Source organism: Podarcis gaigeae (genome assembly GCF_964106915.1).
Source record: "Podarcis gaigeae genome assembly, chromosome: 6".
In the NCBI taxonomy this organism is placed as follows: Eukaryota; Metazoa; Chordata; class Lepidosauria; order Squamata; family Lacertidae; genus Podarcis; species Podarcis gaigeae.
The window spans coordinates 11,041,579-11,053,616 of NC_139682.1; the positions used below are offsets into that span (position 1 = coordinate 11,041,579).

General features: G+C 44.4%; 1 protein-coding gene across 8 annotated transcripts in view; it reads right to left on the reverse strand.

The window, feature by feature from the left end:
- Positions 1-289: 289 nt before the first annotated feature.
- The window catches only part of CDH4 (cadherin 4), a 796,373-nt gene continuing 784,624 nt past the window's right edge, over positions 290-12,038 (reverse strand). For all 8 annotated transcript variants that reach the window (XM_083744192.1, XM_083744197.1, XM_083744196.1 and 5 more), the window contains 3 exons: positions 7,692-7,831; positions 6,156-6,320; positions 290-1,524 (listed from right to left, as the gene is read on the reverse strand). In XM_083744192.1, the coding sequence (XP_083600318.1) occupies positions 1,318-1,524; positions 6,156-6,320; positions 7,692-7,831 (512 nt within the window). In that variant the 3' untranslated portion in view covers positions 290-1,317. The remainder of the gene's footprint in view (positions 1,525-6,155; positions 6,321-7,691; positions 7,832-12,038) is intronic.

The following is a 12,038-nucleotide window of genomic DNA, read 5'->3' on the forward strand; positions in this document are numbered from 1 at the left end:
GGGCTGTACACGATGCAACTCAATGCATTGGAGTTCATGTGGCTGAACCATGTATATGAGCCGCCCCATTTTATAATCTCCGGTGACAGAGCTTCCACAGCCTCCCTAAAACCATTTCTTCACTTGCCCACAGTTCTGTGTTCCGAACATTTGCTCAGAATTCCACATTCATCAAGGTGAACATCTGATAAGAGATGTAGTACCTAACCACGGTGGATGGGATTCAGCAGGTGGAGGGAGCTTCAATGAAAATAAAAGGAAGAAAAACAACTCTCACACACAAGCGGCCTTTGGTCTTGTCATCATTTACTGTTGGGCTTATGCAAGGTCTTTTGTGTCACACGGACCAAAGGCTAACCAATGCTATTGTTCTAGGAAGCTACATCACATGTGACCAGGTCACAAAGAGAAAACCCAGGTCGATAGTTTGCATCGGCTAAACAATGAATTATATATACACAACAGGTTTACTCAGTTCACCATCTGCTTTAGGCCAAAAGATAGCAGTTTTCTTTTTTGTGTTTTTTTTTTGTTTTAATTCAAAGCATCTTTCTTCCCTAGTTTCCCCCCACCCCACAAACAACTTGCCCACTTTTTTTTTTTAAATAGCAAAAAGGCCCAAAAAGAGAAACCATTCCATAGTTCCTGGTTTTTGTTTTGTTAATTCCTTCCCAGCTAGAACTGGCATAGGGTCATATAGAGTGTGGTGTCCAAGACGGTGGAAACGTAAATTATTTTTGTTTGTTTCTTTTGAACACTCCTGAGATTGAGGGAATCTGATACGTGTACCAAAAGGCACTTTCAAATATATATATCTGTATATATATTTTAAAAACAGTGCTTCTGTTCTAAGAAATTCAAGTTAAGACAGAGTGCCTTTCACTCCCTTTAGTCATAAAGTGGATAGACCAAGCAATATCCCTGCTGACACATCGGGAAAAAGAAAAACAATTTTTTTTGGGGGGGGGGGGACAAAAAAACACACAACCGCAGCAGAGACGAGTGTTCATGCTAGACAGCTCGATGTTCTTTAAAAAAGGGGGGAAAGAGAGAGAAACAGAAATAAAGAAAAAAAAAAAGAGGAAAATAAACTTTCTAAGTCACCACTCAAAGGAATACAGTCAGCAGGAGATATTAATTTTAAAAAAGCTGCCACTTCTGTACAGTTCTTGTTTAGTCTGCTTTCACTCCTTTCTTCCTCAACACGGGGTTTCTTTTTTTACTTCTTCATCTTCATCATCATCATCTTCTTCTAATGCTATAGCTTTCCTTTCTTTCTTTCTTTTTCCTTTTGCAAAACAATAAAGTGAGGTCAGTTTAGTCGTCCTCGCCTCCCCCGTACATGTCCGCCAGTTTCTTGAACCTTGGCCCCCAGTCGTTAAGGTAGTCGTAATCTTGATCTCCGGAGCTCGAGGAGTTAAGTGAGCTGACGGACCCTGCTGTTGAACCACTGCCCTCATAGTCAAAGACAAGAAGGGAGTCGTACGGTGGGGCCGTCGGGTCATTATCTGCCGCTCTCAAGCCCTGGAATGTCAAAGGAGAAGGAAGAGGTTACCTCGCGCCGGAAACATCATTCGTAGGAGCAACCTAAACGTCAAGGGTGTGCTGAGACTTGTTAGAACAGGCATAGGCAAACTCTGGCCCTCCAGATGCTTGGGACTACAATTCCCATCAAACCTAGCTAACAGGACCACTGGTTCTGTGCCGCTAAAACAGAAACCGATCATGCATTTGGTTCTGTGCCGCTAAAACAGAAACCGATCTGCTGCACTTGTACGCCTGAGTGTGTGCGTGTGTGAGAGAGGGATAATTCATTTGCATTCTCATAAATCAAATTAGCAGATGCTAGTTTGGGCTACTTATTTGATGAAGATTCTCTCTCTCGTCCCCTGCTCTCTCAAAGGAGAGGGGATAAGCTCTGTAATCAGCCCTCTTTTACAAGAGTTGCACTTAAAATCAACGTGCTATCTATTGCTACTAGTCACAATGGCTGTTTACTAGTTCCAGCTTTAGAGGCACCATGAATACCAGCTGCTGAGAAGGACAAGTGCAGAGAGCACTATTACACTCACGTTTGGCTTGTGGGCTTCCATCCCACACCTGGTTCGGCATGGGAAATAGTTTCTTGGACTAGATGGGTCTATTCTTATTTGCAGCAAGGAACTGAAATGGTACCACTTAGCCCAGTCTGCAAATTCCATGTGCTTATTCCAATGATCAAACAGAACCTACAGCTCTAGTCTGAACTTAGGGCTGATTTATAGATGTTGAGAGCTAGGCCAGCAGGTACTGAAAAATCACAGGGGAGGGAAGTGTTCTTGTGCTTGGAATCTGCTTACGGGTTTCTTACAAGCATCTATTTGGTCTCTGTGAGAACAGGGTGCTGTTCTTGTGTGAGGGAATTCCATCAGACGTCAGATAATTCCATCCGAAATGGAAACGGGAGCAGAAATGGCCACAATTTACATGCTCATCTGAGGTCAGAAATGGAAATCACGGGAGCGAATTTGAGCGGTATTCGCCACCATTGCATTTAGAATCTGCTAATGTTATGTAAAATTATGTTACTTTCTGTTTTGTTTTTGACATTTTCCCTCCATTGAAATGGACTACATCATGAATTATTTTAATTTTGGCCACAGCGGATAGTGAGATGAATAATGTACATTTTAGTGGAAGCTGAACTGCAGTGGAATGGGAACAGCGCTGCTTGAGATGAACACAGGACGGGATGTAAATTGCTGTCTCCCTACTTCCCTATCAACAGGCACAATCCTTCTTCCCTTTATATGCACTGGTTATGTGTGTGATTATTGTGTGAAAAGAGTAACAGGGGGCACATTTTTGATGGGTGAGAGCCCCGCACACAGCGTGAGGAATGAGAAGCATGGGTTTAAGGAGAGGTATTCCTTCTGGGCTCCAGAAACATGTAAATGGGGTTGGTGTGCACCACAGAGGGCAGAGAGGAAGAATTTTTTAATGATTAAAAACCGAGAACAAAATGTCTCAAGAGCAGGAAATGGATATAATAACAAAATTAAATTGCTCCCACATTGATGTATCAGGCTTTATGAAATGGATCACATTTTTGCCTCAGAGGAAATAAAGCATCGATTGGTTTGCAAACACGCCGCCTGTCTTTTCAATAGTAAAAGGATCAAGTTGGCAAATTAAAGAAAATTATTAAATGCACAGTTTCGAGAAATGCACGGGGGAACTCATTCCTTTTCCGGAAGGCTCAAGTTCAGACAAGCAAGCATGGGAGCCTGCATGACCGTGATTGCAAATGTTCCACAGCTATTGCTGTGGAATCTGGGGCTGTTTCTAATTATTCTTAATTTAAAAACATGTTTCCAGGCCAGATTGGTGGCAAAGAAAATTGTGGTACTGCTAAACATTTGCTAAATACAGTTGCAGTGCCTGCTCAGGGAGTTATCCTGTACTTTTGGCAAAGCCCTGATTCTCCACTACCTGTTGGCACCTGTGTGAGTTGTACCACTTGCTGATTTCTTCCCTCTCCCTCCCTGTGGTGATACTTCCACACAAGGCCACTGGACCCACATGGGGGAATGTTGGCACCCTTGAAGAGCGGTGGATTGCACCTATTGGTCCTGTCCAGGGGCTCCTGTTTATGCATCCCAATTCTCATGGATCCCGAGAATGCAATCTGTACCGTGCAAGAACAGAGAGTACAGGTACTTTATCACATTCACACCCCACCTTTCCAGGTGGAATGCCCTCAGTATCATGTGTGCAAGAAAAGACAGAGAGCTGCTGAATGAGGCCAAAGATCCTTCTGGTCCCACACTTTGCTCCCTGGATAAAGCAATATATCCTTTCATAACTCGTTGGATGTTGAACTTGTTGAATGGAAGTCATGGATGTTGGCCTTTTGGAACACCTATTTAAAGAGCATAACTCATTCACAAAGTCTCCAGTGCCCCTAGGTTTGGGGGTGGGGTTCAGGTTTCATAGCTCTGTCACCATTCTTAGGTTTCTCGTGTGCTCATGTCTCCTAGGAGCTCTGTGACTTCTCCCTCCTTGTGTTGGATGGCCATCATTACACGAAGCAACCCATTCCCCTCGTTGTTACTTTGAAGTGTATGTTGCTTATACGGTTTTGATTTGCTGTTAAAATGGGATTTTATTGCTTGATTTGATTTCAGATAGGCTTGCTTTATGCTAGGCAATCTGCTGGAAAGTCGGAATAGAAGTACTGTGATTAAGCAAGCAAATAAATGAATAACACTGCGTGACATTTCAGAGTACGCAGGAATTTTCAGGCGCATGGTGCAGTTCTACTGCTGAAGCCAAGTAGGTTCAGCCTTGGATGGTAGACCACCCAGAAATGATGGCTGAGGTTCAAAGGACTATGCAGGGACTTGGGCATGAAAACTTCAATTTTTAGTATTTTCTATTGAACCTTGACTATGGATTTAAGACTCTGTTGATGAATGTCTTGGTTAACAGAGCTCTATACAGCTCCCTCCCTGGGCTCTCCATAAAGACCTGCTTCAGGGTTTCTGCTAGGCTAAGGGGAGAGTGGGTTGGTGTTAAGTGGACATTGTTCATTGAATTCACCATTCTGGAATACAAATGCACCTTTGGAGCAGTAGGACTTCTACAACATGCCACACACTGCTTTGGAAATTTGTCTCAGTTCCAAAAGACTTTTTTCACGCAGCATGAAGAGCAAATGTTTGAATGTTTCATATCTAAAGTTCCCTTGCCATGTACAGAACTAGTATTGGAGATCTTTGGATCAAGGCCCATATATAAGTCTTGTTGGAGGATAATTTTGGGAGAATATCAGGGTGTACTTGTAATATATGATAATAAACAACTGTTTGCCACATAGAAACCTACTACTGTTTTGGTGCTAGGTTAAAAACCTTGGGTTGTATCCAAAGAAGTGCTACACAACTTGTTCTGCTAGTGCAAGAACTTCTGCTTGCACAATGGAACTTCTCCCCTCTGTGAGCTCCCTAAATCTGTTCTAGCCTCTGAAGCAGATTTGGGGCAGGCATGTGGCGTGTGTGTGTGTGATGTTCTGTTACCCAAGTGTAAATTTTTGCACTTATGGAATGAGTGCATTGGGTATTGCCTCTAATTTACCCAAGCATTTTAAGCATTGATTATGCTACTGGTCTGCTCTATTGTTTTAAGTGTGGTAAAATATACTTTCTTTCATGAATTTGTTCTTGTTGTACTCTTTCTTGGCAGGCAAAATTCAGCAAAAGCGTCCCACCAGTGCAAGCCCACACAAGGATTTCTGCAAGTGCAACATGGGTTTCCTGCTCTCTTTCCCTCATGCACCCCCAATTGGCTATGAGGAAGGTCTGGAGAACCCCTGGAACAGCCTGCAAGGGAAGGGCAGATCATTCCATCAGGTGAGTGGCAGGAGTTATCTGCTTAGTACTATGTTGAATTCCTTCTGGTACGCTTAGCTCAGCAATGCCCATTTTACACTATGTGCTAGTATCTTTAAGGGTTAAGGAGGGTCCAAAAATATTTCCCCAGTGCAACCCTAGGCACAGTTAAAGGTAAAGGTAAAGGGACCCCTGACCATTAGGTCCAGTCGTGGCTGACTCTGGGGTTGCGGCGCTCATCTCGCTTTATTGGATGAGGGAGCCAGCATACAGCTTCCAGGTCATGTGGCTAGCATGACTAAGCCGCTTCTGGTGAACCAGAGCAGCGCAAGGAAACGTTATTTACCTTCCTGCTGGAGCGGTACCTATTTATCTACTTGCACTTAGACGTGCTTTCAAACTGCTAGGTTGGCAGGAGCAGGGACCGAGCAACGGGAGCTCACCCCGTTGCAGGGATTTGAACCGCCGACCTTCTGATCGGCAAGTCCTAGGCTCTGTGGTTTAAGCCACAGCGCCACCCGTGTCCCTAGGCACAGTTACCTGGGAGTAAATCTCAAATAAATAAACTGGAACTTATATCTGAACAGACATGCTTAGGATCTTGCTGTTAACGACTAAAATAGTAAAAAAAATTTGGGAGGAAAAAGCTATCGGCAAAAATTGGCAGGCCCCGTTTCATGCACACATGCATCTAATTTTGAACTCTGTGTAAGTTAATTGCATCGGTAGCCTTTGCTGGCTATATGAGCCTCCAGCAGCCGTCCTGGGAAGCCTTCAAGAATGTACCTCATTAATAAAGTCCCCGATGTCCCCAGGATGGGGGATTACAGGTCTTATAGGATACTGGGGCTCAGCAACAACTGGTCTCTCGTCTACCCGTCTGACTCCGTTTGCCTTGTTCAAGACGTGATCCATACTCTCTGGCTGCTGAAGTTGACTTAAATCATAATCCTGTAACAAATGGAGAAGCAGAGAGTGAGGCTCAGGCGGCTTTTCACCGAAAACCCTTCAAGTGCCTCTATGCTGCAGAAGTCTGTAAATAACCCCACTGGCTCAAGTTCAACTGGAATTGAGGCAGAACCATTCCACCATGTGGCATTCGGCATTGATGCCTGCACCTATTTAAACATACGTGACTCATGTGATATTGATTGTTTGCTGGAGGCAGCTGAACAGTGCTCCAAGACACATTGGGGAGCTAAAGACAATCTAGCATTGCCCTTTAATAATCAGTTATTCAGCTCATATTTGGACACCTGACAGCAAAGATCTCAGAGTGAGTTGAGGAGAGGAACAGAGTCCAATGTACCTGTTTTGCTACCTTACAGGCTTTAGGGTTGAGTTAGCCTTCCAAGTTCTGATCTGCAGTTTATTTAGAATAGCCACACTGATTTCCCAGATTGTCGTTGGACTCTGCAATCCCTTACACTCTTTACTCAGCAATCAACCCCGTTAAGTTCAGTAAAGCTTGCTACCAGGTAAGCAGGAATAGGATTGCATCCCAAGTAAAATAAGCCCAGATTACAAATTAAGTGCAAACTGGCATGGCAGGTTACAGAAAACTGGCTCTGGGGAGGGCTGTATGTCAACTATGAATGTTGTGTTATACAGAGCATTGAGCAGCCCTAAACTTATGTTGGACCCTTTTTGGATTGGGCATGGATTCCGTAAAATATGGAGTGCTGAAACCACAGAATCCAGCAAAAACCAGTTTGCAAGCATTTCAAATAGGGTGTCCTCAGCAGCATATGGAAGTTTACGAATTGCAGCACAACCAAGTCATGTCTTTGGGCTGATGTTCAAGTACCAGTTGAGGGATGGGGCAGAAAGTCAGTTCAGCTTGAGTTTTAATTCTATTTAATTCACACTCCCTGAAACAAGCCATGAAACAAAGCTATTATTAAAATTTCATACATCTGCGAATCTTGTGGCAAAATTCTCCAGCAAAATAATGTGCACATTAAGGTCAAGTGCGCACATAAATGCATATATTAGTGAAAGTAACATACAAAAAGCCATTGTGTTAGGGAAAGTTGCTTGCAAAAATGTGTATATTAGGGGGAATTAAGGCAAATCTCTGTATATTGGGAGAAATTCACATGAAAAGACCGGTGAATTTTCATGAGGACCTTAAAAACAACAGCCAGGAACTGATGCAGAAATGCGGAAAACTAAACTTTGGAAAAATGAGAAACTGAGAAAAACCAAAATTGCCAGGCTTGTCCATCCTTAAATACATGTGGCAACCATGGAGTTGTTACAGAGTGGTCTAAACTGTGAGTCTACATGTAGGAAGTTGGACCATGAAGATGCTCTCCTCACCTGGTCTTCTTCTCCACCTCCTTCCTCATCATACTTCAGAATATTATCCCGGACATCATCCTCAGGGTCGATGAGAAGCTGTTTTGTGTGACGCTCCTTTTCCCGGCGCTTCATCCACACCACAAACAGCAAAACCATGGCTGCAGAGAGAAACAGAAACACAATGGAAGAGACGCAGCTGAGTGAGATGATTAACTGTCCCCCATGGGCTAGCAACTCAGCCACAAGGAGGGCATTAAAAGTGCCCTCGCCTTTTCTCTATAATTGATGATTATAGAGGTGATGGTATGTCTGGGAGTGGAGCTGCAAAACTCAAAACAGTCGGAGGAAATAAATGCCCCCCTCTTGTGCTATTAGGAGCCATGTTTATTAAGCCAGAGTTAAGGGTTGAGGTCATTGTAAATAGTTCCATCACCTGAACATGGAATACCATCAAGGTGCATATTTCAGCTAAACAAGATGGGAACAAACTGTATGGCTCCTTGCTTTTAGCGCATCACACAGAACAGCCTGAAATGGGAGACAATCACTTCCTGGTTAGCAGAAGAGCAGCTATGAGGCGCTCTGTACATGTTAACCTGCGCTGCAGCTTAGATACTGCTATATTATTATGTGATTTTTTAAAATTTTCAATTGACAGCAGCCTACTTCACCAGAGGCAGGAAGTAGACTGACATGGTAGTGGGTTGGGGGTTCATGGAGAAATGACGAGATGCTCAAGGTCATGGGGATGCAAAAGAGAAACTTCTGAAGAGCTGGAGACCTAGACAAAAATATTACATGTAACCCAATTTTCTGCTGCTGCATGAAAACTATCTTGGGGAACACTTGTGCCAACAACAACAACAACATTATTATTATACCCTATCCATCTGGCTAGGGACGCAGGTGGCGCTGTGGGTTAAAGCCTCAGCGCCTAGGACTTGCCGATCGAAAGGTCGGTGGTTTGAATCCCTGCGGCGGGGTGCGCTCCCGCTGCTCGGTCCCAGCGCCTGCCAACCTAGCAGTTCGAAAGCACCTCCGGGTGCAAGTAGATAAATAGGGACCGCTTACCAGCGGGAAGGTAAACGGCGTTTCCGTGTGCGGCTCTGGCTCGCCAGAGCAGCGATGTCACGCTGGCCACGTGACCCGGAAGTGTCTCCGGACAGCGCTGGCCCCTGGCCTCTTGAGTGAGATGGGCGCACAACCCTAGAGTCTGGCAAGACTGGCCCGTACGGGCAGGGGTACCTTTACCTTTATCCATCTGGCTGGGTACCTATGTGAAAGACCACCTGCCTGCAAGATCACGTGAATCATCTGGGGAAATTCTGCTCATGGCACCACACCCTACAGAATATCACAAGGGGCTTTTCCTGTTCTTTCCTTGTACTGTGGAATGCCTCTCCCTGTGCGTCATGTGAAAGAGCAACCATCAGTTGCTACAGATATATCTGTTTGCCAAGGCTTTCCCTGACCCGTAAGATCAGACCCTGTTCATCATTATCGGAATTCCTGTTTTTCGTTTGTTTAGTAATATGTTTGTTTAATAATATCAGGAAGAACTTCCTGACAGTAAGAGCTGTTTGACAGTGGAATTTGCTGCCAAGGAGTGTGGTGGAGTCTCCTTCTTTGGAGGTCTTTAAGCAGAGGCTTGACAACCATATGTCAGGAGTGCTCCGATGGTGTTTCCTGCTTGGCAGGGGGTTGGACTCGATGGCCCTTGTGGTCTCTTCCAACTCTATGATTCTATGATTTTATACTCTCTTGCATGATGGGCTTTGTGTTGTATTTTTGCTTTAATGACATTAAATAAAATGTTGAACAGAACTTGGAGATGTTTAAAATATTAAGCAATTTATAAATGCTTTAAAAAGAGACAGGTAAATATGTCATGGGGACACTGAGAAACAGGTTTGGGGCTCATGTTCCCTGTTCCAGTGCTTAGCAATACCCAAAGCACCCAATACCTAAAGTTCTCTTTGCTAGACTCTAGAGCAGGGGTCGCCAACATGGTGCTGTCCAGATGCTGTCAGAGTCCAATTCCCACCAGCCCCAGTCAGCATGGTTCATGGTGAGGGAGGATGGGATCTGTAGTCCAACCACACCTGGAGGGCAAGCCACTTGCTACCTTCCTAGAGGGCATGGAAACTCCTTGGGATGTTCTTCCAAAGAAAACCCAGCTGTCCCTTTTGTTGACTTCATTCTGTAAAGGGATATCATTTGCTTACGAAGGCATTCCAGGGCAATTTAACTCCACCGTGATTCCTGGGACAGTGTTTAAAATCTAGCTGTACGACAGATATGCTGGATTTCATTTTAAATTAATAGTTGTTGCTTGCCGCTTTGATTGCTTTGGGAATTTCTACTGTGGCATCCCTATTATGGTGTTGTTACCGGCGTGGCATGTTGCTCTGCGGCACGGAATGCGATGCACACTTCAAAAATGAAAGAAATGTAAATATTAAGTGGTTGCTGGCCTGACTAAGCAACAATGTTGAGGGGAAAAAACCAAATGGCGTTCTATTGCTTTCCGTAGGTTGATAAGCACCCTTATTAGTCAGCTTGATTAATGAGCTTTTCCTGATCAATTATATTTGATTAATTTATACACATTTGATATGATCCTTCCTCATGTACATTGTGCTTGCAAGAGTATCCCCATAAAGCTGAACAATGTCCTATATTTCTCCACTTCTTCCTGTCTAAGTGCAGAACCTTACATTTGTCCCTACTGACATTCATTTTGTTAGCTTGCACCCAGTTCTCCAATCTGTTAAATTCATTCTGAATTCTGATTTTGTTTTCTGCGGCATTAGCTACCCCTCCTAGTTTGGTGTCATCTGCAAATTTGATGAGCATCCCCTCAATTCCTTCACCCAAGTCATTTATAAAGACGTTGAACAACAACGGGTCCAGGACAGAACATCATGCCATCTAGTCCAACCCTTTGCATTGCAGGAATCTCAGCCAAAACACCCATGACAGATGGGACCACAGTGTCTCCCTCCCTGGGACCAAGGCAGCCACAAGCAAAGCATTTCACCCAAAAGAAAAGTGGCCATTTTGGAAAAGAATGGTTTTCGTTCTCAAATGCATCCAAAGAGGCACACCAACATGTTAAAATCAACCATGAGGCCAGCTATTTCTATAGGCTGCTTCTCCCCCCCCCCCTCGGCCCTACTCTCTGGAAAGAATAAATCCTTTTGAATTTGCAAGTTGTTGCAGCTGGGCTAATTTCATTTTAATGATGTGCGATTCTCTCAGAAGGAATGCAACAGAGGCTGGATAAAACATTAGCTCGCATAATCAAATTTGGACTTATTCTCCTCCTCTTTATGGGCTTTCTATACTTCCGAAATCACATTAACAAATGCACTGTGATACTCTTTCAGCTGCTCTACTTGGAAAGCAGATCTGAGCGTCTTTGAACTCTTTACTGAAAAGTGCTGGTGGGTTTTGCTGAAGGAGAGAAAGCAAATCGAGGAACTGCAGATCTGGTTTGGGCCAGCCTAGATAAACTTCCGTCTCTTCTTTTTGCTTGAAGAGGAGCTTAGTGAAATTAAAAGTGTTGACTGCTGCTTTTGCCATCAGAAGTTGTCCTACCCATTTCCTGCCCGCCTGGGAAAATGGCCACAATTAGTATGCAGAGCCAATGCTGTGTCAAGGTTGGAGAATTGAACTATGGCTGGGGAATGCCCAGGTTAAAATCCCTCTACTTCCATGAAGCACATTGGGTCTTTGTGTGCTCAACACTATAAGGCAGCTATGGAGACCGGTCTGTAACAGTGGATGGAGCAATGCCCCTTGAACCTCAACCAGCCCTCACCTGCCTTGCCTTGCTACAGACCCCCAGTCCAGGGGGTTCTGCCGCTTGCCAGTTTCCTCCTCTTAGTTTCAGTGCCACCTTAATAGGACACAGCAGTTGGAAGGATGGGGACCAAACTAGAATTAGCAGTCTCTGCCTTCAATGGACTCTGGCTCTACCTACTATTGGTCTCCTTGCCTCCTATCCTATCAGTCCCAATGGGGAGCAGCCACTGCTGTAAGGAGGGTGGGGAACCTCTGCTCTGTAAATGGCCTTCTAGGCCTCTCTATTTGACCTTCTGGGCTCTTCACAGGCCACACCATTCTTGAGTGCTTTTGCCTGGCTGGAATTTGTCCTTGAACTATGATAAGGTTTCTTACTTGCCTTGAAGGAGGATGGAGAGGTATGTGTGGGCAGAGAAAGCTCTGACTTCTGCATGGCTGAAATGTAACCAACCATACAAAGGTAAGAGTTACTTTGCTCTGCCCACTTCTACAACAGAACTTCTACAACACCCCTAGTAGATGATCCCCGTAGGGATGCTTGCAAGGGAATGGGACCAT